Genomic DNA, 24,983 nt, shown 5'->3' on the forward strand with positions numbered 1-24,983 from the left:
CGCTGATTTCAGCTTGACGCAGCGTCACTTCATCTATTGAATATTCATGATGTGGTCGCAACTCAACTTGAAAAGAAGTTCCACCATGACAGCAAAACAATAAAAAAGTGTCTTTTCAGGTAGAAGTCTTGACAGCAGAGGCCGTTAAAGTTGTTCTCTCTGAGACAAATGTGTCACCATTTACCTTTACGGTTTATTCTGATTTGTTTGTTTAAGCACAACCACATTTATAAAACAAAGTTATCTTTATTTTGTTGAAGTTGACCTGTTGCATCTGTTCATTCATTTATAGTTTATCATTCTGCCTGCTCTAATTCAGAAGCCTGATTTAGTTTCGATTAAATTAAAAGTGTCAGTTCAACCAAAGGAATTCTTTCAATTTTATTTTATTTTTTATCTGATCATTTCATTATTGTATAATTTCAGTAAAATGTGAACCTTAAATGATAAAATTAATTTACTGCTGAGCAACACAAACAGCAGGAGAGTTGTTCTTGTTGTTTCTTTGTTCAGTCACTGTTGTTTATACCAGCCAGCGTTTCTGTTTACTGCTGGGGACACAAAATGTAAATCCCCGACAGATCTGTTACACTGTCAACACGTCCTGGCGCTGACGCTGTGTCAAACTGATGTTAGGCTGACATGGTGCATATTATTAAATACATTTGCATTTAATCAACATATAAGAGCCCTGGAGCATTTTAATCTGGCCCTGCTTTATCAGAAATCCAAGATAAAATTCAAATGTTTTGGGATCCTGAATGATCCTAACAGAATCCCCAAAAAAAACCAATGATATGATTTTTAAAAGGAGGAGGATTTTTGTAGGACAGATGAGCTTCAAATGAAGAAACATTTCTAGAAAAGACGTCAGCATCATATCCAAAGTTTATTGGCCTTTTACATATATTTGGTGGTTTTCTGTTGTCTTTGTCAGCCTGGTTTCAAAGAAAAGTTTTTAAACATACAGACACGTGAAACTTTATTAGAGAAACAGTCGGTCCAAATTAATGATAAACACTTAATTTATCTAGAAAGTGATTCCTTTTCATCTTTTAATCATGTCTGGTTTGTTTGTTTTATATTATGTAGGTTTATGTGTTGGAATAATAACTTATTTTCGGTTAAAACAATTGAAGGAAAGAAAAGTTTGAGTGTGTGAGTTGACAGAAGGAAACCACAGTCACTCTTCAGACACAAAAATCTGCTTTATTTAAAAACACTGCAGCAGATTCCAGTGCAGCGTTTTCTCATCAGTAGAAAAGAAGCTGATGTGAACAGAATACTAATTATTCACTTGAGTCGGGCCAGCTGGAGTAAATGCTGCTTTCAGTCCAGAGACAAAGTAAAAAAAAACTCCTCACTGAACCCCCATTTAATCAGTCTGTGAAGTTTAACTCTTTCTCAGTTCATTTGTGATAAAGTTTTCAATGGATCCTGGGAACATGAGTTTAATTCAGCAAAGTTTTCCAGATAACTCAGTAAATCTGCTTCTTTACAGAGACATCTGTTCAAAAAGCAGGTTCACTGAGTTATTTATCCTCCCTGAATAAAACTCAGACCACTTCTTTTTTTCACGTTCCAGACTTGAAGAGGTTTCAGGTTTTATTCATCAAAGTTATCCAGAAAACCTTTTTCTAACAGGTCAAAGGTCAGATTATGGTCAGATAGCCCCCTGCAGCAGTTGGACTGCAGCTTCCCTGTTGTGCCTCCTGGCCTCCTGAAGAGGAGAGCTCCCCCACCTGGTGGAAATACAGAACTACATCACACACTGACAGAGGGATTATGGGCAAATTATACAAGGACATGTCACCTCAATGAACAAACCACTAGATAATGTAGATAAGGATGGAGATACCTGGGGAGGTGTGGCTACACGCCTGCAGTGCCTCCATCAGTACAATTTCCCCCCGGGGATCAATAAAGTATTTCTGATTCTGATTCTGATTCTGATCAGTTCACTCTGTACTTTGGAAATATACCTGAGGGTTTGCGTAAAAGTAATATCTACATGTATCAGCAGTGGAGGAAGTATTCAGACCCTTTACTTAAATAAAAGTACCAATACAATGATCGAACACTCCACTACAAGTTCTGCATTCAAAGACCTACTTGAGTAAAAGTACAGAAGTATTATCAGTTTCACGTACTGCAGTATCAGCAGTAAAAGTACTGGTTCAGTAAAATGTCTCCTGGGACTGATATCTGATTCTAGCTGACATTATTAGATTGTAAATACTGCTGCATAAATGTTAGAGCAGCATTTTACTGTTGTAGATGCTCGAGGTGGAGCTAGTTTTAACTACTTTATATACAGTTAGCTAGTTTTAATATACAGTTAGCTAGTTTGAACTACTTTATATACAGTTATCCAGTTTTAATATACAGTTAGCCAGTTTTAATATACAGTTAGCTAGTTTTAATATACAGTTAGCTATTTTGAACTACTTTATATACAGTTATCCAGTTTTAATATACAGTTAGCCAGTTTTAATATACAGTTAGCTAGTTTTAATATATAGTTAGCTAGTTTGAACTACTTTATATACAGTTATCCAGTTTTAATATACAGTTAGCCAGTTTTAATATACAGTTAGCTACTTTTAATATACAGTTAGCTAGTTTGAACTACTTTATAAACAGTTAGCTAGTTTTAATATACAGTTAGCTAGTTTGAAGTACTTTATATACAGTTAGCTAGTTTTAATATACAGTTAGCCAGTTTTAATATACAGTTAACTACTTTTAATATACAGTTAGCTAGTTTGAACTACTTTATAAACAGTTAGCTAGTTTTAATATACAGTTAGCTAGCTTGAACTACTTTATATATAGTTATCCAGTTTTAATATACAGTTAGCTAGTTTGAACTACTTTATATACAGTTATCCTGTTTTAATATACAGTTAGCCAGTTTTAATATACAGTTAGCTAGTTTTAATATACAGTTAGCTAGTTTGAACTACTTTATATACAGTTATCCAGTTTTAATATACAGTTAGCCAGTTTTAATATACAGTTAGCTACTTTTAATATACAGTTAGCTAGTTTGAACTACTTTATAAACAGTTAGCTAGTTTTAATATACAGTTAGCTAGTTTGAAGTACTTTATATACAGTTAGCTAGTTTTAATATACAGTTAGCCAGTTTTAATATACAGTTAACTACTTTTAATATACAGTTAGCTAGTTTGAACTACTTTATAAACAGTTAGCTAGTTTTAATATACAGTTAGCTAGCTTGAACTACTTTATATATAGTTATCCAGTTTTAATATACAGTTAGCTAGTTTGAACTACTTTATATACAGTTATCCATTTTTAATATACAGTTAGCTAGTTTGAACTACTTCATCTACAGTTAGCTAGTTTCGTCTAGTAGTTTCCAACCCATGGGTTGGGCCCCTCCAAAGCTTCGCCAGATAAATCTGAGGGGTCATGAGATGATTAATGGGAGAGGAAAGAAGAAACAACAAAAATCTGATACACAAACTCGTATTCATTTTTAGGACCTTTCTCCAATTACCTTTTCGCATTCGCATTTCGGCTAAAAATGTATACACCTGAAATGTATATGTATTTCTAACAAGTGCAGAAGTCAACCAGTGGAGTCAGAATATCTCATCTTGTTTCTGATGCAAATCAACTTGTTTCAAGTATTTTCTAAATTCACTACATTCTGGAAAATATTTAAAAATATTTTTGCTGGAAGATTTTATTCACTTGTTTTAAGAAAATTAGGTTTTTAAGGGTCAACTAGAGGCAGTTTTCGTGTTCTATTTAAAACTCCAGCCAGAGGCTGATGGTTACTGACTGTGTTCAGTAGGTCGGGTCTGACCTGTCTTTGATGGCGGGATTTGCTCCGGTGTTCTCCAACAGGAAGCTGATGACCTCTGTGTGACCTTCGGCGGCCGCCACGTGCAGAGCCGACCTGCCGTCGTAGTCAACAGCATTTACATCCACTCCAGACAGGAAGTACCTGCAGACAACCACAGAAGAAGAGATGCTGTCTGACAGGCAGCTCATTCATGAAGCATCACCACATCTTCAGAAATCAATTTGTCCACTTTGTATTTATATTCTTTTATTTCTTATGCATAATCAAAGACTGATTCTACACAGTGTACATTTCACACTTAATTTAAAATCTGTCTGTACTTTGTCTCATGCATATAGAACAAATCCCAAAGTCTTATTAAGCTGCTGTTGTTGTTGTTATCATGATGCATAAATAACTGTTCAAATTCCCCAACGAGCCTCCAGTGAAAAACAACTTTCATGATTAAGATTTTACATGCAGCAGAATTCACTGAGTCGATGTTTGCTGGGAGGCTCTCAGAGTAAACTTAATAGCTGTGTCCCTAAAACTGCAATACAGGAATAACCAACAACACTGGAATCACAGCTTCTTCAGGCAAATCTCTACTCTGACTTAATATCTCCACAGCTGTCCGTCTTCTGTGATGCAAATATAGCAAAGTACAAGTCTTATTCAGCTGTTTGTGTTATTATAATTCACAGACGTCACTTCGTTTGAGCAAAATGTGACTTAATCCTCTTGTTTGGGTTGTCAGCTTGTTCATAGTATGAAGATATGAGGAAAAACACATCCCTATGCACATTAGCATACCTTTACCTCATTACACTGATATTGTATATTCTATATCTATCTATCTTTATATACACACAGGATCTTACATTATCTCCATCTATCTTAATTTCTAGATCTAAACTTTATAACACTGGGTAACCAAATAAACCAAATATGTATGTGTATGAGTAACTGTAAATCTTCCTTGTAAATGTAATTTAGTTTTTCTTTTTTATTTCTTCCTTTACTGCAACGTTTAGATACTTTAAACTTTATATAAGTTCTATTTTGTTGCCTATTTTATTGTTTTATTCTATTGTAGTTTAATATTTGAATATTTCCTGTGTGTGCTGCACGGAGGGAGCTACAACTGCGTTTCATTTTGCAATCTTGTATTGTGTAATGCCAACAAAGCTGAACCCTGAAGCTGAACCTTAAGCAGGGATAATGTTTACCATGTTCACCATCTTAGTTTAGCGGCTACTTTTAATAATCAGTATTAAAGTGGTTATATAATGTTTTAATATTAAAATCTGACATGTGAGGTTACCTCCTCAGGGCCTGGATGTCTCCTTTAAAAGCTGCCAGCAGGACATTCATGATCTGGTATCCCTGCAGAGGAGAGGAGATTTTTTAAAATACTGATCCTGTGGAGAGACAGTGAGATATACTGGTCTGGGATCAGAATAGAGTAGCAGAACTAACCTCAGATTCCGCCTTCCACTGTCTGTAGGCCAGAATCTGCCTGAACGGAGTCCTGATGTCAAAACTGTGCAGCTGAAATGTCGAAATCAGCTCCTACAAACACAAACAAATATCCAAATGTCACTGAAAGTCCAAAAACAGCATCCTACATCATCTCATCTATCTTCTCTTCTAGATCTAAACTTTGTTCTGTATCCTGAACTTTATAACACAATGTAAACAAATGTGTTATCATACATACATAAATCAGTCCTTTAGTCTATCTGAGACTTTGTCCCACATCCCATTCTTCTATTCTGTCTTCTAACTTTTATCATACATCCGATTTCAAAGTCATAATATTTATATTTTATTCAAGATTCACTCTCTCCTAGTCTTTAATCAACTTTGTAACATTTGTGTTTGTTCTACATGCTGGTATATTATTCTGTTTAGTCTCTTCCATAGCCTTGTGTTTGTCTTAAATCTTAAGATTTAAGATTGAGGTTTGTCTTAATTCTTTATAAGTTTTACTTTATCTTTATCCTACTGCATATTTTTTTATCCTACATGTTATAATATGTGTCCAACATTATAATCATCTTTAGATTATATTCAACATCTTTATTCTATCTTTGTTCTATGTCTTTGGCTTTTTTCTACATGTATATTTTTTGTAATATCTAATCCTGTATCCTACGTCTTACGTTTACAATTTGTGCTACTTTTTCTTACAAACTAGCATCTCAGTCTACTACATTTTCTTTACCCACACATGTTTTTTTAATGTTATTATTATTCTAATTTCTATTTTTACTTGGTCACTGACATTTATTATTTGGAACATGTAGTTTTTAAGTGTTTTGTTTAAATGCTTAAAAGCAAAAATTAAATGAAAAATGTATGAAAATTAAATAATACATGAATGATGATTTTGTCCCTGAACAATTTAGATCCCGCTGCCCGTTTTGAGAGAGAGGTGAGACCTGGCAGAAGTGGACGGCCCTCCAGGGGTTTCCACAGGCATCTAACTCGGGAGAGAACGCCATCAGACCCAAAACACCAGGAACCACCGCCAGCAGGCAGCCGTGGCTGCTGGACACGGCGGGTGTCGACGTCTGTAACAAAACAATTTAAGATACGATTACATGCGTACACAGGTGTGCTCTCACAAAATAAAAACAAGAAGTGAAGATCCAGGATTGATTACATGATGTCCATTTATATTTGCAGTGACACACTGAAACGTTTACTCAGAATGTGAGCATAAGAAACAGACAGAATACATAAATGAAGAAAATATGAACCATAGAAAACATGTGGTCAGTTTTTTTTATAGAGCGTGACGTCAATCAAGAAGTCATTCAGCAAGAGGAGACGAGGAACCGAAACAAACTATATCAAATCATTTTTGTGCCATTAAGTTAAAAGCAAGACCTCAAAGTCTTATTTTGATCAAGAACATCACATGCAAGACTTTATTATGAATATAATTAGAATATTATGAAGGAATTTACTCATAATCATCATCATACTGGTGAAATTGTTTAGATTCAAACGTCCCACCAGATGTTTTAAGACATTAAACATACTGTTCTTTAAATGATCATTTCTCATTTACCTCGTTAAAGAATTAAACATTCTCAAAAGTAAATCTGCTCCTTCTAAAAATCCAGAATCTCTGAATCTGTAAATGTTGTTGATTTTTAAGCTAAACAGCTGGACACAAGATGTCTCCTGCTTCACTGAAAAGTCTCAGTGTTTTGTGACCTGGAGGATTCAAGTTTCCACATCACACTTGTGTTAGCTACATACTGGACCCTGATTGGCTCCAAACTAGTTGTGATGTCTTAAATCCTGCAGGTACTTCCAGGTGTTAAACTGAGATTTAAAGAGAGCTCAGAGAAACTTCAGCTGATGAAAGTTGAAAACAAACATGATTCTGGACAGTGAAACTCAAACATCAGTCAGGTTTTAGACTGGAGGTGAAATGTTACTAATGTTTTAGGTCTTTTATTTTATTTTCTCTTTGGCAAAAACAACTTTCAGCTGTAAATAACTACAGCACGCTGTGGACTGGACCTTGTAGTGGAAAGTCGTGGAGTAGTCCTTCATCCCCGCCACCTGCATCATGGACAGCATACTCCGCGTTGCCGCTGGTGACAGCACCTGGTCACCTGACAGAGGACAAAGGCCCCCATTGGCTAACGAAGCGGCCATGGCGGCTCCTGATTCACAGGTGATCTCTGTTGAGGCGCACTGTCAGACACAGAGACACAGAGTCTCGTAGAAAATATTACGGGAAATAAATTTGGTCTTATAATAATAAATACTGTATTTCATTAGTAAGTTAGAGAATAATATTTTAAAATCAGACACTTCATTTACCCAACAAACTACTTTCTAAAAGGAGGTAGAGATGTATCTATAGATGTAGATATAAAGAGATATATAATATTATTTTTATATGAAAATAAATTACATGGACCGAAGTCATATTTTAATTTTAAATCTTGCTTATCATGTAGAGTTTTATATCAATAAATGCATGTAGACTTTAAAGAAAACCCAGATTACAGAGATGAGACTTTACTTTGATATACTACATGGACACATCAGGACTATGATTGTATGATCTGCAACACCTTGAATGACTCTTTTTTGTTGAAATATTTATGTACCTTTTTGGTGTTTTTGTTGTTTTGGTTTTGTATGAACCAATAGTTTGGACCATCAGGGGGCCTTAGACTCTAACACAACCTACAGTGGAACTAATTTAGAGTTGTGAACATTCTTATGAACAATTTGAGTGTCAGAAAAACAGAAAGGAGGTGAATTCGGAGCAACTATACAGGTTTGTGTGCGCTCAAAGTATTAAAGATCACGACAACAAGTTCCTGCTGGGCCGTACCTGCAGCATCAGATCCAAAGCAGCATTAATATCGGCCTTCTCTGGAAAACACTGACAGACAGGAGATGAGTTAGAAGCAGCACGTTGAGGAGACACTGATGATCTTTAACGTTTGAAGGATCTTCACCTTTTTCTCCTGCAGGTAGAACGACAGAGCGTGGAGTCTGACACTGGCCTTACTGCTGCTCTGATAACTAAAGACCAACACACAAGAACGAGAATCACTTTACTCCCTCCACATAAAAAGTGGAGTATCAGTACTATAGTCTCACAGCACTTCTGTCTGCAGTATCAGTACCTGGTGCAGTTTAAGTTGGCATGCTCCTTGTTGCAGAGCCTCCGGATGACGTTCAGCACCTACAAACAGACAAACAGTCAGTCAGGTTGTTTCTGGCTACAGTTTCTACCTTCTGTCTGTGTCACTTACTGAGTCATACTTCTCCTCTTCCTCTGCACTCAGCCTCCCCGCCAGCTGCAGACACACGATACACAGCATTAGAGGAACTGACATCACTGCTAATTGATGGATGGATGGATGAATGAATTACCTGCAGTAAAGCTGTAGTAACGATGGCCCCTGTCTCAGTGAGCGGGCTGTGGGGGACTCCTGCACACAGACATTTTAATCAAGGAGTTACTGCCCTCTGCTGTACAGGGTCAGAGGTCAAAGGTGAGACACCACAAGGACCATTTAGTAGCTGCTCTGGAGCTTTCGATTTTATCACATAATCTTCCTCAGCAGATGGAGTTGACGTTGGAGTTGTTGAATTAAAACCTTTTATTTTTATTTTCCTAACGTACTTTCCAAGGTCAAAAATTAACTTTGAAGGTAGCTGAATATCTGTCCATCAGCAAAGACTGCAGTGGTGAATAAAGTACTCAGATCTTTTACTTCAGTAAGAGTAGTAATACCACAGAGTAGAAATACTCTGTTACAAGCATCAAAATATACATTAGCATCAAAATATACCTAAAGTACCAAAAGTAAAAGTATTCATTATGCAAAATGTTATAGCAGGGTGTTCCTGGACCTGTTTTAGTGAGAGTGAATGGAGAGTCGTATCTGGAGTACCCCTCCACGCCAACGTATCTGTGGACGAGGTCAGAGCCCAGCAGGTCCACCGCCACGCCGTACACCAGCGGCCATGACACCTCACCCAGAACCAGAGAGCCGGCCCAGTCGCCCAGAGACAACCTGACAGACAGACAGACAGATAGACAGGCAGGCAGGCAGACAGACAGTGAAGACTAAACCAGCCTGTTTTTAGTCCCATTTACTGTATATCCATTTTTCTAACTAACAAAAGGCTTTTACTGTGAAGGAGCAATAGGAAATGATGACCAAGGTTGACTCATTGCTAAATAAAAGTCTACATTGAGATGCTGAATAGTTACACTGGTGCAAGTTCCACTAATCTACAGGAAGTCACTTTTATGTCAACAGCCCAGCAGAATCTGTCATGTGTCATGATTTAATCGTTTAATAATGTATCAGAGAGTAGAGTAGCTAGTAGTAGAGTAGTAGTAGTAGTAGTAATACAGTAGCTGTATTTTGGAGTTTTACGTATGGCTCTCTCCATGAAACAAAGATGTTTCGGTGTCAGAGTTGAGCTGTATGATGAGGAGCTTAAACTGATGAGTACGATAAACTGTACCTCTGTCCATCCACAGTGCAGATTGAGACGCCCCACTTAGTGCTGTCCATGCTCTCCTTTTCTTTCTCCTGATTGGACAAATACAGAACAGGAAAAGGGTCATTTGGATTCATTCACCATCTGACCAGGTTTCATTCTCTGGCAGCACCAAAAAATATGCCAAAGTTATTTAATTTAATGAAAAGATAATGAAAACATGTAATCACACAGGCACTCACTGAACAGTGATTAAAGGGGTGAGAGTGTCCTAACGCTTTGCTTCTTGCCCAGATTTTCTTTTTTAGGTTTCTACCAAAAACCATCTGATCAAAAGTCCACCAGTCTACGTTTCGTGCTGTTACATTAAGTTTGGAAACTGATCCCAGAATCTAACAGAATTTTGGGGCAGGGTGGGACAAAGTAATCGCTGACCTCTGAACTCCAGGTGTCTGAGCAGAACTCACCTGGACAGACGACAGCTGGCGACACCTCGAAAACAACTTCTGAGTTTCTTCAGTGAAGGTGGAAAAATCTGGGATGACAAATCGTCCCTGCAGAGCTTTTAGGATCAGAGAGACGAATCCTGTGACGCACCTACAGCAGGATAAACAACACAGAATCAACACAGAATCAACACCAGCACCACAATCCAAAACATAATCAGAATAACAAACTCCACCAAAAACATGATTACACCACGAATCACAACCAAAAGGACCTGTAACAGCATCCTGACCTGGAACCAAAATAATCCTGCGATCCACAATAAGCTGAAAAACAATAACATCAGACCCAGAAACATCTGACCACAGCTGGTCTGACTGTCAGACTTTAGATAAAGCAGTGTATCATCTTCAAAAGATCGGAGGTGTATTTATCATTTGGCTGAAAACACTGAAAACGTAATTTGACCCTGATAGAGTCCCCCAGGATTAGTGCAAGGGGAACAGAGAGGGTCTTGGGAAGGTTTTGCTGAAGAAGTAAGAAAGAATCCAGTCCAAGAAGAAAGGAAGGACCTGTGGAAAGCGTTTCTGTCCACTGATCCCTCAGCGTCCTGCAGTTTTCTCAGGTGGAAGAAACAGTCTCTGAGCCGAGGGTCGGACCTGTGCAGACCGGACCTCCAGATGGCCTGACAGAGAAAACAAACACATCCACAGTTCCTGAATCCTCGATAATCATAAACACAAACACCAAAAACACCAAGTTAAAAGCTTAATTCGGGAGAGCATTTCCATAAAGTTAGGGGACTTGTGAGAGAGCAATTAAAAGAAGAAAGCAAAGTCGAAGCAGCAGAGGCAGAGATATCCGGACTTTTGTTGTTATTTTATGTTAAGTATTTTTTTGTGCATTTTTTATGTAAGATGTGCAAGATGAGTAAAAGTACCTCAAAGAACTGGTTGATGTTAATTCTTCCGTCTGAAGCGAAGCTGTCAAACAGCACATCAGCAGCCCTGAAACAACACAGGAGTTACACTAGGAGGGATGGTGGATTTAGCTGACAGCTGAGGCTGTTGACCTGAAGACTTACGCCCTGCGTTTGGACGGACTCTGCTGGGGGGGGGACCAGGGCTGGGCGGGGTGGAAGCCTCTGTCCTCCGGCTGGACCACCGCCTGAGGGAGAGGAGGCTTCAAACAGCCATTACTGGCTGACACTGGGACCACTACACAAAAAATCATAAAAACAAATTCTGACTGCAGCAAAAGACCAAAACAGAAAGCTGATGTTTCCTGAACCTGAAGCGCCAGTTGTACCTGGAGGTCCCGGACTGACGAGGCTGACTGGCTTCTGGACTGGACTCTGGACTGCTGTCTGGATCTGGTTCTGGATCATGCTCCTGGGAGCTGGGCGGGGTGCTATATCCTAGGAAACAACATCAAATCAACAGAGAAGGAAAGTTGAACAGAGAAATGAAATCAAAATATTAAAATAAAAAAATACATTTTTATCTTATTAATTCATTTATTGAGTGCTGCAGTGGTGGAGGAAGTAAGCAAAAGTCCTGCATTGAAAATGTTACTTCAGTAAAAGTATGTAAGTATAATCAGGAAAATGTACTTAAAGTATTGAAAGTAGTAAAATGTCCCCTGTGACTATTATATATTATATATATTATATTATATCATTAGATTATTATTAGTCATGCATTAATGTAAAAGCAGGATTTTACTGTTGTTGGTTGAAGTGGAGCTCATTTTTAACTGCTTTGTATCGGACTGAAACTAATGATTATTTTCATCATGGATTAATCTGCTGATTATTTCCTCCATTAATTGATTGATTGTTTGCTTTGTAAAAATTCTTAAAATAGTGAGAAATGCCGTCACAATGACCCAGAGCCCAAAGTGACACCTTCACAATGCTTGTTTTGTCCAACCAGCAGTCCAAACCTCAACATTATTAACAACACATTACAATGATTAAAATCATTAAAGGGAAAAGCAGCAAATCTTCACATCTAAGAACCATGAGCTGTTTTTACAGGAAACATCTAAATAGTTTCCAATTAATATGAACTTCAAATGTTTGTGTGCAAAAATCTTAATTTGTAAAGTCTGACACTCCTCTCTGGTTCTGTCAGGAGGAGGAGGAGGAGGAGGAGGAGGAGACCAACTCCTTGATCTAGAAAACAGAGTTTGACTTCACAACACGTGTGACATGTTGGGGCAGGTCTACCTGGTTCTCAGAGTTCTTCGGCTGGCTCTCGTCAGTCGTCTCTCCATCCTCTGCCAGAGAAGAGAAGAGAAACTCCTTCAGTCTGCTGTCAATTCAATAAACACTGGATGTTTCAGTCTGTGAGCTGATGACAGATCAGCAGGTGTGTGGTTTGTCTCATGTTAGAGTGAAATTCACTAAACTTTAACAAGTTGACCAGAGGGCAGTGTCACTGTGTCTGATGGTGTAGAGGCTGTCCATACAGTTTGTAAACCAGACAAAAACCCAAAGAACACCAAGCTGACAAATAAAACAAAACACCAAAGAACACCAGGCTGACAAATAAAACAAAACACCAAAGAACACCAGGCTGACAAATAAAACCAGCCAAAACCGAAAGAGAAAACCAAGGAGCAATAAATCTCACCGATTTATTTTGGTAAAGAACATGTAAAGTCAGATTAGTGGTGCTGTGTCAAATAAAACTGTTTCGAGGTTGGTTTGCATTTGTACCACAGAACAGAACAGTGTACTCCACACCATTTTTTTTTACCTTTTTTACTGACACTAAGAGCTTGTCCTCTGCTCTTAAAATTGAATACCATCTATATATGCTCCTCTGTTAGATAAATAGTTGTTCCTGAGAAGCAAATGCATGAATTTTACAATCAACTTAACTAATTACAGCTCATCAAAGCTGCCAGCAGACTGTGTTGTGAGCATGTACATTATATTGTAAATATATAGAAACAAAAATAGAAATAGCTGAGCATCAGTGCAGACCAGTAGTTTGTGTTTTGGGGTTTGTTTGCTATAGTTAGAGTAGATCACAGTCTCAAAATAAAGGTAGAAAAATAGATTGAGAGGTGGAGTCATGGACGGTCCACTTAGCAGCTCTGTGGTGATGACTGGGCAGCAACTTAATTTAGATACCAGCTAACTCCGCCCACTAAAGGATACTTCACAGACCACTAATCACAGGGTGTTTCACACACACACACACACACACACACACGCAGACCTTTCATGTCTGGGTCTTTATTGGGCTCCAGCAGTTTGTTGCCGTCCAGACCGCCGTAACGTTTCCTCCATTTGCGTCTGAGAGAAGGAGTTCTCTGGAAACTGCAGACACAACGAGAACAAGTTAAAAAAAAATGTGAATTTCTATAGTTTAAGTAACAATTCTCTGTCAGTGTACATTTGTCAATACGAGAGTGATCAGACAACAGCAACAAAACAAGAGTCTCCAGCCATGTTAGCAGCTCTGTGAGGCAGATGTAATGTTCACCAGGATTACCATCTTAGTAGCATGCTAACATTAGCTAATTAGCAGTAAACATAATGTGAGGCTGATGGGAATGTCATTAGTTCTGCAGGTATTTGATCATAATCCAAATTATTGGACACATTAAAATGTTGATGATGGCGCTAGATGGAAAGTCACCACAGTTATTACACTCCATCCTGAGGGGAACATGAATGTCTGAACCACATGTCATCACAATCCATCCAATAGTTGGACATACAGACAGACAGACAGACAGACAGACTTTAACATCCATAGAGCCACATTGCAAACACGGCTAAATTTATATATAACTATATATTTGTGTAGCACCTTTCATGCAGAGATGCAGCCCAAAGTACAGGATGATTAAAAACAAGCACAAAATAAGAATTGAAATAACCATAAAAAATGAGAATTAAACTGCTCGAGCTGTAAACTAATGATTATTTGCATTATGAATTATCTGACGACTTATTTCTCAATTAATGTATTAATGATTTGGTTGATTAAATGTCAGAATATAGAGAAAAATATTCATCACAATTAGTCCAGTACACGTGTGTGTGTGTGTGTGTGTGTGTGTGTGTGTGTGTGTGTGTGTGAGTGTGTGTGTGTATTTTTAATATTTGTATACTTAATTTCTCCTCTCTGCTTGTGAATCTAGTTGCTGTATCGACTGATGGAGATGAGAACCTGTCTTTTCCTGCCATTTCTGTCTCTGTTCACATTGTCTGAACGCTCTGCCACGTCTCAGCCTGTCCCTCAACAACACGGCTGGAATGTAAATCTGGAGTGTTTCCAGCTTTATGGCAACTTCACTACATGGAAAACGTCTGTGCATTGTTCAGGAACAGTCAGAGTAAAACAGTCTTTAGGAAATCTTCCTCACCACAGGTAAGAGCCGTCCTCTGCCTCCTGGTTCTGGCTGTTCTCCATTGAAGGTTTCAGGTGTGTTAGTCCAGTTATTCTCAGATGAGACGTGCTTTCATGTAAGACGAGGCGGTTAGTGAAGCGGCTGGCTCCCTCAGAGAGTACGTCTGCAGGCTATAAACTTTCTTTAATGAATGGGATGGTTCAGAGAGGAGGGGAAACCAGTCAGCGCCTGCAGACACACCCCGGCTTTGCCACTGTGGTCCACACACACTTAAACAACAACTAAAAACACTGAAGGAATATAGAGTTAGCTTATTCAAAGAAGCCGAAAAGACAAAAAACATGTGAAACCACAACAAAAACAATACAGTATACAATACAGGCTGGACAGCCCAAACACAAAGATGTCATACATGCACTGACTTGAAATAACAAAAATTAAACAAAAAGGAGTTCCCATGACACCAGAATGAGAGACTTATCAGGGATTTATAACAACACAATGCAACCTGACAGTGCTGCTGAGAATTAAAGGGTCAGTTCACCCAAAATGATATAAAAAAACAAAAAACTTTTCCTCCGGTGGTGCGTAGTTATGCTGATACTTTTGTTCAGGTTTCAGGTTTGGGTGTCTGTCTCTTAGGTTTCTGCCTTCACACCAGCACAATGGAGGTGAATGGAATTTGGTTTAGTGTCCTCGCAGCACAGAAGACTTTAAACATTAAAAAAATGAAACAGGCACATCTCTCTCCAGAGACAATGTCTCTGTTACTCTGGATAATCCACAGACATCACTGTGGACCATTTTCATTAAAACTATTTTACTGCTAACAGTTCTAGTTTTATCAAATGGGTTTGTTGGGTTATTATATTTTCAGTCCTATTTTTAGGACCAGATAAACACAGTAGCATTGCTAGTGTAGTGGTATCATACAAGATTCCCATTCTTGTGACCCGGGTTCGATTCCCGGGCAGTGCACTTGTTATGAAAATCTTGTGTTTCCCTCTCCCTCCTTAAACTGTTGGTCTCCACCCTGAGATTTACAGATCCAGCCAGAGTGTAATTTCCGCCGGGGATCAATGAAGTATTGCTGAGTGCATAGTATAATTTCATTTGCAGACTTTCACCTGAATATTCTCTCATATTAAAACCTGAAAAGTATAAAACGTTATCTTCTGAACAATTGCATCACTTTTCAATTGTGAGAATTAATTAATAGGATATTAATTAGGATATTAGCACTATGGGGCCTAATCTCACTCTTAATATTTCAGCCTTAATCAGCCTTTGCTTAAGTACATTGTTTCCGGCATTATTAGAGACAGTTGTTTTATTGTTGTTGTTATTTTTCTTAGCCCAAATCTAAAAAGTATTTTAAATGTATTATTTCTGTATAATTCTCTTATATCTTCAGATGTTTCAACTGAAAATTGAGAGAAAAAGAAAACATTGCAGGCATTTGTTTGCCATTCAGGCTTTTATTATGAAACACATCGGAAGTGGATATTTTGAAAAGCGGAAATCACGATGTTTACATTGTTAGCATCTCTGCTCCCTGCCTGAGCTAAGAGCCAGCAAGCCCACAGGTATCAGGTGGATGTTTTCCCAGTCAGGTTTAACGATAACTGCTAGTTTTACAAGGTTATCTAAATATTTCCAGCCAGTCACAGCTGTAACGTTTAACCACTTATCTGACGTCGTCCCGGTGCTCAGCCGCCGGTTAACCGTCCTCTCCCGGTCCAGACTGCCTCCTCTGCCCGGTGTTCATTCGTTAAGAAGTTACTCCAGAAACAGACAAATGCCTAAAAAAGTGAAAGCAGTGAGTTATTAGAGCTCGTTCCTTCAAACTGTTAACCAGGTCACATTGGCGTTTTTATTTTCTTACCTTCTCTGTTGCAACACAGACATGTTACATACTTCAACTCAGTATTTTTATATTTCTGTAGTTGGTTCGATTCCAACCTGCGCCCTTTGCTGCTTGTCATCCCTCTGTCTCTCTCTCTCCCGCCTTTCCTGTCTATCTTCAGCTGTCTAATCTAATAAAAAAAAGAGGCAGAAATGCCTAAAAAAAAGATTTATAAAATGGGAACAGCTTCAAACCTGTACTTAGATATAGTGTTTGTGTAAACTTGCTTTCCATTCCTTAGACTATAACTATAACGAACCCTCCATACTGTTAAAGCAGGTGAAAGGACAGCCGGCTGGTGGTGGAGCAGCAGAGGCAGAAGCATCTTGTCCTGTGGCCCGAGACAAAAGTGGTGCTGTTACCATAACGGTGCACGCGAAGCCCGGATCCAAACACAGCAGCATCACAGGTCACCTTCACACTGTTTATAATAAGTGGACTGTTGTTGTGACCACCTAAAAGACAACTTTGACAACTAAAACAGTTTTTCTACTTCTACTCTTGCAGAAGTTTCTCCAGAGGCGGTGGGAGTTGCCATTGCAGCACCTCCAACAGACGGAGAAGCCAACGCTGAACTTATTCGCTACCTGGCTGAAGTTCTGGACCTGAAGAAAAGTCACATATCTCTCGACAAGGTTCCTGAAACTTATAAACATTCACATCCACTTCAAGAGACAGTGTTTGGTCTTATGGTGTGAAGGTGTGCTCAGACTGAATGTGAAGGAAATTTTAAAGGAAGCATACAGAGTGAAAGTAAATACGCATCTGTGCGAGTTAAAAATGTTTCTGTGTGATACAAAATGTACCCTTATTCCCCAACTGTGTAACAATGTATAGGAATATAAGAAAAGGCTTGTAAACGCAAACGGCAAAAACAGTCCAGCAGTAAAATCTGCTTTGTAATCTTAACACACTTTAAAACCTGCCACCTCCATCTCCTTTATCCTGACTCCTTCCTCTTCTTTATCTTCACCTTTTTTACCCTCACAGCTTTACCCGCTTCATCTCATTCGTCCTACCCCTCCACTTTTTTGTACAGGCTTTTTTTTGCCTCCTTTATCCGTCCTCCTCACAGCATTTCTTCTGCCTTGTCGAATGTCTTTCTCCTGCCTTAATTTACCTCCTTTCTTCTGTCTCTTGCAGGGCTCCAGGTCTAGAGACAAACTCATCAAAGTGGACTCCTCCCTCAGTCCAGAGGAGGTGTTGAGGAGGCTCAGACAGGCTGCAGGCTGACAGGAGGGATGGAGGAGGTGGATGGAGGCTGAAACATGCTGCAGGCCCACAGGAGGACAGAGGATGGAGGAGGTTCCTTTCCCATTCATTTCACTAATTACATGTGAATCATTTGCAAAACAATGTGAAGAGTATAAGTGTTCTCCTGAGCCAAAGGAGACCTGAAAACATGGAAATGGAATAATTAATTATATGATTATATAATAAATGTTTATGCTGTTCTGGAAGACATTTTTATTATGGAATATATCACTGCAAATGTATATTTTGTTGTTTATATTTATGAATTTATACATGAGTTGACTGAAGCCATTATACATTTCCCACATACACTCACACACTGATAGGGCTTCTCAGCCTGACCAGTACGGCTACTGGGACACCTGAAAAAACAGAACGTCACCATGGAAACGCCCTGATCCACCACCCAGCCACCAGTGAGCAGGAGGTGTTTCCATCCCTGGACCTGCTGGAGCTTCAGGAGAGAAATGCCTGTCCTGCTGTAGACTGGATATCATGCTTACATGTTGGGATGTCTGAAGTGATTCGTGTAAAAGTATTTTTTTATGTTTGTCATTTGGTTAAATGACCTGCTGGCTTTAAATGAACAGATTATGAATCTGTATGATGAAATCTTTTTTCTGTCTTAAATTTTTGTGTTTTCTCCAAGACGAGATTTGATTAAAGGCAAACTTAAAGTCCCACAGGAGTCCCACCAAGATTTTTTCCATGTTTTTACAAGGAAACATGAAATGAATATTGATATATACTGTCTGTAAACACAGCTGTAACCAAGCAGTAGATGGCACTGTGTTACTGTTAACGTCTGTTGACAGTTTAACTCTTTGGTTTATATGTTGCTGTGGGATCTGCGGGGAGTGAAGAACAAGCCGGATGATGGAAACACCAAACACACTTATGGAGGTTTATGGAGGTCTTTATTATTTCCTTTATTTCTAGCAGCTACGCAGGAGTTTAACAGTAGAAAATTGTTAGAGGAAAGGCCAAAGTTTATCCTCTTTGCTGAGAAGATTTTAAATAATTTCAGTTTGTCAGGCTCAGCTCCAGTGGTGTAATGTAACAAAGTACAATGTTGATATACTTTACTGGAGTATGTTGTGTTTTCGGTTGTCTAAATTGTTCTTATAAATCATAATATATTACATTGTCTAACAATACATGTACCATGCTAACAGTACATGCTAACGCAAATACTAAATACAATAATAAAGGTACAATTAGAATAGAGTTAGAATCATGTTATGCTAACATATTTAGTGTTACTGTTGTCAGTGGTGAATACAGTTACAGGGCAACCTTAACACACTAACATTCATGTTAGCATATCAGCATACATACAGCTAGCATGCTGGCAGTAATTTGGTCATTAGCTGTAGAAGTAATACAACTGTAAGACAGGGCTCCACTAACCACTATTGCCATCATCAATAAATATGTTAATTCATTTTTATATGTTAGAAAATGTCAGAAAATACAGTCCAAGATTATATTCATACATACTGTACATATACCAACACTACGAATATGGACCTTTTTGGGGCTTATTCTGTTTAAAAGCAGAAAGTCTTGACATTGGAGTAGCTAGAATCTGAGAATGATTGGCATTTTCCTTGATCAACTAGTAGAAGATTAAAATGAATGTAGATTCATTTTCTGTTAATCAATTATTAGTATAATTGTTTTAGCTCTACTAAAAATATCCCAAGTATTAAACTTTGGGCTAAAGTGTGGCTCATAAACATTCGGAGTTTCTCATAAAAGAGAAGGAGTTGGGTGTATCAGGTACATGAGGTCAAGAGGCAGAGGTAGCAGTGAAATCTAGACTCATGGACCTAATGTTTGTCTTGTTTTAGTGTTTTTCACCCTGTGGACAGAAATGTTCCACCCTGGAGCATCAGGGCCACAGCTTACACGAATGCAGGTCCCCAGGGACCCCATGTGACCCACCAACGTTTTCAGAGTCGTGATTGTGAACGCCATTTATCGGCACGTCGCAAGTCTCTGGAGGAAAAAAAAAGCTCATTAGCATCAGTCATCAGCCACAGAATCAGAGGATTGGCATGAATTAGTGGAGCGGTAATGAGCCCGGTTTCTTCGAGCTAAAACTAAAAAGCTTCAAAGAGATGGAGAGCTCTGCTGGATCATCAGCATCTGAGCTGACATCAAAGCCTGGACAGATAACGACTCCCCATCAAACATCTCAGCTTTTATGAAGCTGCGTCCTCAAACTGCTGAGTTGTATTTCATATTCCAGCTCTCTGCAAACAAAGTTTCTGCTTGTCAGAGACCGTTAAGCAAGAGTAAAGTTTATTTCTACTGTCACTGAGAACATTATATAAGAATTACCTTGGAGTGGGCTAAAGGGAGTTTATTTTCAAGTTTGACCAAATCACATTTCTTCATGCTGGTTTCCCCTACTAGCTGAAGTACTTTTTCACGGTGTGTCTCTTCTGGTGAGCCTGGATCAGCAGCTTTACGTCTGCTGCTGAGTCCCTCTGAAGCTCCTGTCAGGCTGAAGGACGCTCAGACGATGTTAAGCCTCTGCTGGCTGGACGGGCATTTTCCCTCCTAAATTAAAGGGATTCAGAAACATAAATCCTCTTCGCCTCCATGTTGGGCGCTGGAAGATCTCTTTCTGGTCAGTTTGTGAAGATTTCAGACGGCCAAACATGTCAATTAGTTACAGGTTGCATTCTGTAATATGTAATAAAATAAAATGACTACACTGATTAAAATAAACATGTTGCCCCCAACAAATGATGCAGAGAGTCCTGTAAGCACGGATGGATTATGAAACAATGGGCTCCTCCTACATAAGAGCCACAGATTGAAAGAGACACATAACGCAGCCTTATTGTAGTGGTTTCGCGTCTCTTTGTGGTCATTTTGTGTGATAGTTTTTACTGACTTTCCAACAAGAAATGTGACCCCGCTCAGAGGTCAGGGGCCCCTGGGCCAGAGCCTCTGTTTGAAGTGACGGTTATGCCCTGTAGGCAAGGTCAGAAATCCATCCTTTCCTGTATGTAATATTCAATGTAATGTTTTAAGCCATACAGTTTAAGTATACATGACAATGGTGCATTATTCCTCAGGTTTTGTGAATGAGGGTTTCATCATCAGCAGCACAAAAAACTCTGGCCGTTGGACGGAGATGGGTCACATGGGCGAGGAGCTCCAATTAAAAGATACTGTGAGGTAATTAGCCGTCCGTACAGGCGTGATAAGAGGACATTTCTTGCTTTGTTGGATGTCGATGGAGGAAGCTATTTGGTTTGATTTGAGCTGGATTGAGCTGGATTGCTCTTTCCTTGAGAGGATTACAGGGGAAACTGAGAAGATGGAGGGATGAAGGTGCAAATCTCACTCGCTGAAAATGTTTCTGTTCAGCTCTGCCTCATTTGTCACTCTTCATCTCACTCCAGATCGCTCTTGTAGCCTCAATATCAGTACAAGTGAGTAATTCACACCACCCCTTTATGGACAGAGACATTCATAGAAAGCGACAAATATGGTGGAATACCTGCAGTTTGAGTCACATCCAAGGTACCAAGCTAGGCCTGTTGCAGCTGAATGTGGACCAGAGGACCACATGTGACCCAGCTCTGGTCCAGATTTTGCTACATTAGGTTAGGACTTTAGACTAGGACTACTTTAGACTGAGAATCTCCTCTAGTTGGCAGCACTCAGATGAACTTTGGGACAGTGTTGGCCCTTATAATTCGACCACAGGACATTTTGGCTACACACCCACAAGGGGCTGGGGCATCCTGGGGGGTTTGTGGCGCTGACTATGCGTCACAGGTTGTCCGGTTGAGGAAACTTGTTGCATGTCATCCCTCCTCTCTCTGCCATTGTTTCCTGTCTCCTTTCTAGTATCCACTACCAAAATAAAGCTAAAAATGCCCAAATAAAACCTGTGTGAGTTGTGGGTCAAGTGGGCAAGTAAAAATGCAGGACCTGCATTAACGTCCTGATCAACACAAGTTTATATTGTGCTTTTGTGGTGCACATTCCTATCACTTGGGGCTCTGGTGCCATTTAGGGTCTGGGGCCCTGGGGCAGCCACCTGCTTTGCTCGATTGATAATCCAGCTCGGGCTACTTTGGGGGGGCAAGGATGCATTGAATCTCCCCTATTTTCTTTACTGTGATCCAATAGAGGAAAACTGCCCAAACAGTAATCCTTACATAAAAAATAAAACGCAAGAGTCAAACATGGCTGCTTATTTAAGCAAAGAAAATTCAAGTTGGTGGCCTGACACAGAGTTAATAGAAGAAGAGTCAGAGGAAGAATGGCCCAGAGCCTGACAGAGGATCAAACACCCACAGAAGAAGAAGAGATGATCAAAAGATGCAGAGCTGCATCCTGCTGCAGATTCTCGTCTCTCTGCAGTGAATAACAACAGCTTTCATCCTCACTTTCACAGCAGAGAGTCAGCAGTATGTTTTGGGTGGTTGCAATGGTTTGGGGGGGGTTGTTTGTGTGGACATTTCTTCACGCTGATGCCATAAAGAGACAATCACAGACCAAATCATGCCCTGGAGCCAGGCAGAACAAGGCAACGGGTTTTAAACCTCTTACTTCACTTCCCCCTGCAGGTTTATTTATAGTCGATCTCCTCAAACAGCCGTCTGAGAGCTGACATAACACACCGCTTTAATGCTGAGACCATTTTCCTTGTTTACTATCTATTCTCTGCCTGCCCAGCACTATCTTCTCATCAGCACAATGCTCTTATTCTCACACTAATGCCTCGCTGACAACAGGAGGATTTGGATGCTGCAGCTCTGACTCTGCAGGCCGGATGTTTACCAACGACAATCCGTAGTCGTAAATAAAAAGTCTGGGATCATCACAAAGTAATAAAAAAAAATAGAAAACACCAGATATCAACAAAAATCAATTATCACCAAAGCGTCCAGTTTCCTTTTAGAGCCTCAGAGTCTTAAGAAATCTCTGGAAGAGAAAGAAAGCCAAAACAGAAACGTGGGACTCGCTATGTTTTTTTGTTAGAGGTGATATTGTTACGTAAATATACAACTCAAACAAGGCTAAGAGTCTACAGCCACGCTAGTGAGGCTGTACTAAAGTACAGTTGCTTTGAGCTAAATGCTAACATTAGCATGCTAACATGCGCATAATGACAATGCTGACATGCTGATGTTTAGCAGGCATTTACCATGTTCACCTCTCTGGGTTTAACTGTTAGCATAATAGCAGCTAACAGTTTATTAACACTAAACATCCTGGTGGATAAAATCACACTGGTCAGATGAAAGCTACTGAGGAGATCTGTCTGGCACAGTTTTAGCCACGCTAGCAGGGATGGCCATGGCTCCCTTTGGTCCAGATATTCATGTTCCCCTCAGGATGAACTGTAATATCTTTGGTGATCCTCTGACTTTTCATCTAGTGCCATCATCAGGTCAACATATTAATGTGTCCAATACTTTGGTTTGTGACCAAATACCTGCAGAACTAATGACCTTCCCATCAGCCTCAGCTGTACTCAGTGTTTACTGCCAATTAGCTGATGTTAGCATGCTAACACACTAAACTAAGATGGTAAACAATATAGCTGCTAAACATCAGCACGTTAGCGTTGTCATTGTGAACATGTTAGCATGCTGACGTGTGTATTAAGCTCAAAGTTGTGCTTTAAAAGGCGAAGCGAATTTGTGTCTCGCATCATTGACCGGTTCATAAAACGTCAGGCTAAGAACAAATTTTTCTTCTTCTTTTTAAGTTGTAACATTTTTGCTGTCCGTGCCTCCCTGTGCCAGTTAGCATCTAATCATTCCCACTCGCATCTTTCCATTGACATTGTATAACATTGCTGTGGATGCGTCAGCGAGAGGAACCTCAGTGAAAGAGACAACCACAGTAATGATTTTCTCCTCCACAGATGTTCATCCACTCCGGGTGAAGACAGAACTTCTGAACTGACCCACCACTGAAGAACTTCTTTCGTCAGACCTTTGGAAAATTACTGCAGAGCCGGCAGACTAATTTCACCCTTGTTTGCATCAACTTACAAATTTTCAACAACTCTTTTTTCATGTTGCTGTCACCTGGAATCCCACAATGCATTGTGAAGTGATTCGCTCATGTCGTGCTGCACTCAATGGTACGTCTTATTCGTTAAGATACAGCTCTCAAATTCATCAGGACACTTTGCTCCAGCCTGTCCTAATTAGGTTCAACATTTCTTTGCTTGGATGGACACTAAATTTTACACAAACTTTAATGTGAAGACTAAATTAAGGTTTGTCGTCCTGCGTGGAAATAATGAAGGTAGTGTTACCATGCAGCCTGTCTCAGCAGTATGACCTGTATGTACCAGTATGTCCTCTAACAACTGGAACAACAAGCCTCCATGTTTCTTGCTTGTTTACCATCTGAGGGACGAAGGGTTTTAAGATGCAGCTCCTCAGTGTGTGTCACAAGGGTTTAAGTTGAGTTTATATGAAGGTTGGGGACATTAATACCTTCATCCCTCCACACTAATATGAAATATAAATAGAAGCACTGCAGGGAAGGAAATGTATTCAAGTGTGTTATTTCCCCTCTAGTTCTTTAAAGTTAAATATGGAAAGGAAATTGGAAAACGCTTCGTCTCTCCTGCACCAGCCGTAGCTTTACACAGATTCATTCTGGCAATTTGTCTCCAAAATATTCGGGTTGTTTTCAGGCAGGAGGACATTTATCAAAGCAAATCACTTCATCCATAAGCAATCTGCTTGTTTCTCCTTTGGATCAATGTCATGACAAACAGGGAGGCACAGAAACTTTCATTGTTAAACTCTGTTTAGACTTTTATTCAAGCCGTATCTATTCAGTTTTCACCATTTTTTTTCATTATTCTGCTTGATTTTTACCTTTAAGTCCAATTAATGTAAACATTACTGTATTATTCAGTGATGAAGGAAGTCTTCAGATCCTTTACTGCAGTAAAAGTACTAATACCACGCTGTAAAAATACTTGTTACACTAAAAGTCCTGCATTGAAAATGTTACTTCAGTAAAAGTATGTAAGTATAATCAGAAAATGTACTTAAAGTATTAAAAGTAGTAAATTGTCCCTTGTGACTGTTACACTATTATATATCATTACATTATTATTACTCGTGCATAAATCAAGATTTTACTGTTGTTGGTTGAGGTGGAGCTCCTTTTGTATTGGACTGA

The 24,983-nt window shown here is 39.3% G+C and overlaps 2 protein-coding genes and 1 non-coding gene across 3 annotated transcripts; 2 read left to right on the top strand and 1 right to left on the bottom strand.

Moving 5' to 3' along the window:
- Positions 1-1,663: 1,663 nt before the first annotated feature.
- glsl (glutaminase like) lies at positions 1,664-14,712 on the bottom strand. The gene is made up of 21 exons (XM_070908080.1): positions 14,651-14,712; positions 13,495-13,595; positions 12,495-12,544; positions 11,573-11,681; positions 11,349-11,481; positions 11,205-11,271; positions 10,837-10,949; positions 10,285-10,414; positions 9,842-9,909; positions 9,218-9,381; positions 8,735-8,793; positions 8,614-8,658; positions 8,485-8,543; positions 8,314-8,380; positions 8,187-8,237; positions 7,358-7,534; positions 6,262-6,393; positions 5,297-5,389; positions 5,142-5,203; positions 3,839-3,979; positions 1,664-1,742 (listed from the first exon to the last, which is right to left on the bottom strand). The coding sequence occupies exons 1-21, from the start codon at positions 14,695-14,697 to the stop codon at positions 1,664-1,666; spliced, it is 1,947 nt and encodes a 648-aa protein (XP_070764181.1). The 5' UTR covers positions 14,698-14,712.
- Positions 14,713-15,542: 830 nt separating this feature from the next.
- Positions 15,543-15,613, top strand: trnag-ccc (transfer RNA glycine (anticodon CCC)). The gene has a single exon. It is a non-coding gene; the product is annotated as a tRNA-Gly (tRNA).
- Positions 15,614-16,232: 619 nt separating this feature from the next.
- c6h15orf40 (chromosome 6 C15orf40 homolog) lies at positions 16,233-17,993 on the top strand. Its single transcript, XM_070908131.1, has 4 exons — positions 16,233-16,454; positions 16,821-16,950; positions 17,049-17,176; positions 17,685-17,993. Exons 1-4 carry the CDS (start codon positions 16,233-16,235, stop codon positions 17,772-17,774), a joined length of 570 nt encoding a protein of 189 aa, XP_070764232.1. The 3' UTR covers positions 17,775-17,993.
- The last annotated feature ends 6,990 nt before the right edge of the window (positions 17,994-24,983 follow it).

Source organism: Enoplosus armatus, chromosome 6 (assembly GCF_043641665.1).
Source record: "Enoplosus armatus isolate fEnoArm2 chromosome 6, fEnoArm2.hap1, whole genome shotgun sequence".
NCBI classification, from domain to species: Eukaryota; Metazoa; Chordata; class Actinopteri; order Centrarchiformes; family Enoplosidae; genus Enoplosus; species Enoplosus armatus.

What these genes read in the sequence shown, in the direction of transcription:
- glsl (XM_070908080.1), bottom strand. Translation starts at nt 14,697, where the DNA reads ATGGAGAACAGCCAGAACCAGGAGGCAGAGGACGGCTCTTACCTGTG. An exon ending in ATTCACTCTCACTAAAACAG is followed by an intron (nt 8,794 to 9,217) that starts GTCCAGGAACAC and finishes GTCTGTGTGCAG; the next exon opens with GAGTCCCCCACAGCCCGCTC. An exon ending in AGTGGAAGGCGGAATCTGAG is followed by an intron (nt 5,204 to 5,296) that starts GTTAGTTCTGCT and finishes TCTCCTCTGCAG; the next exon opens with GGATACCAGATCATGAATGT.
- c6h15orf40 (XM_070908131.1), top strand. Translation starts at nt 16,233, where the DNA reads ATGTTTTCCCAGTCAGGTTTAACGATAACTGCTAGTTTTACAAGGTTA. An exon ending in TGCCTAAAAAAGTGAAAGCA is followed by an intron (nt 16,455 to 16,820) that starts GTGAGTTATTAG and finishes CTGTTAAAGCAG; the next exon opens with GTGAAAGGACAGCCGGCTGG. An exon ending in CAAACACAGCAGCATCACAG is followed by an intron (nt 16,951 to 17,048) that starts GTCACCTTCACA and finishes CTACTCTTGCAG; the next exon opens with AAGTTTCTCCAGAGGCGGTG.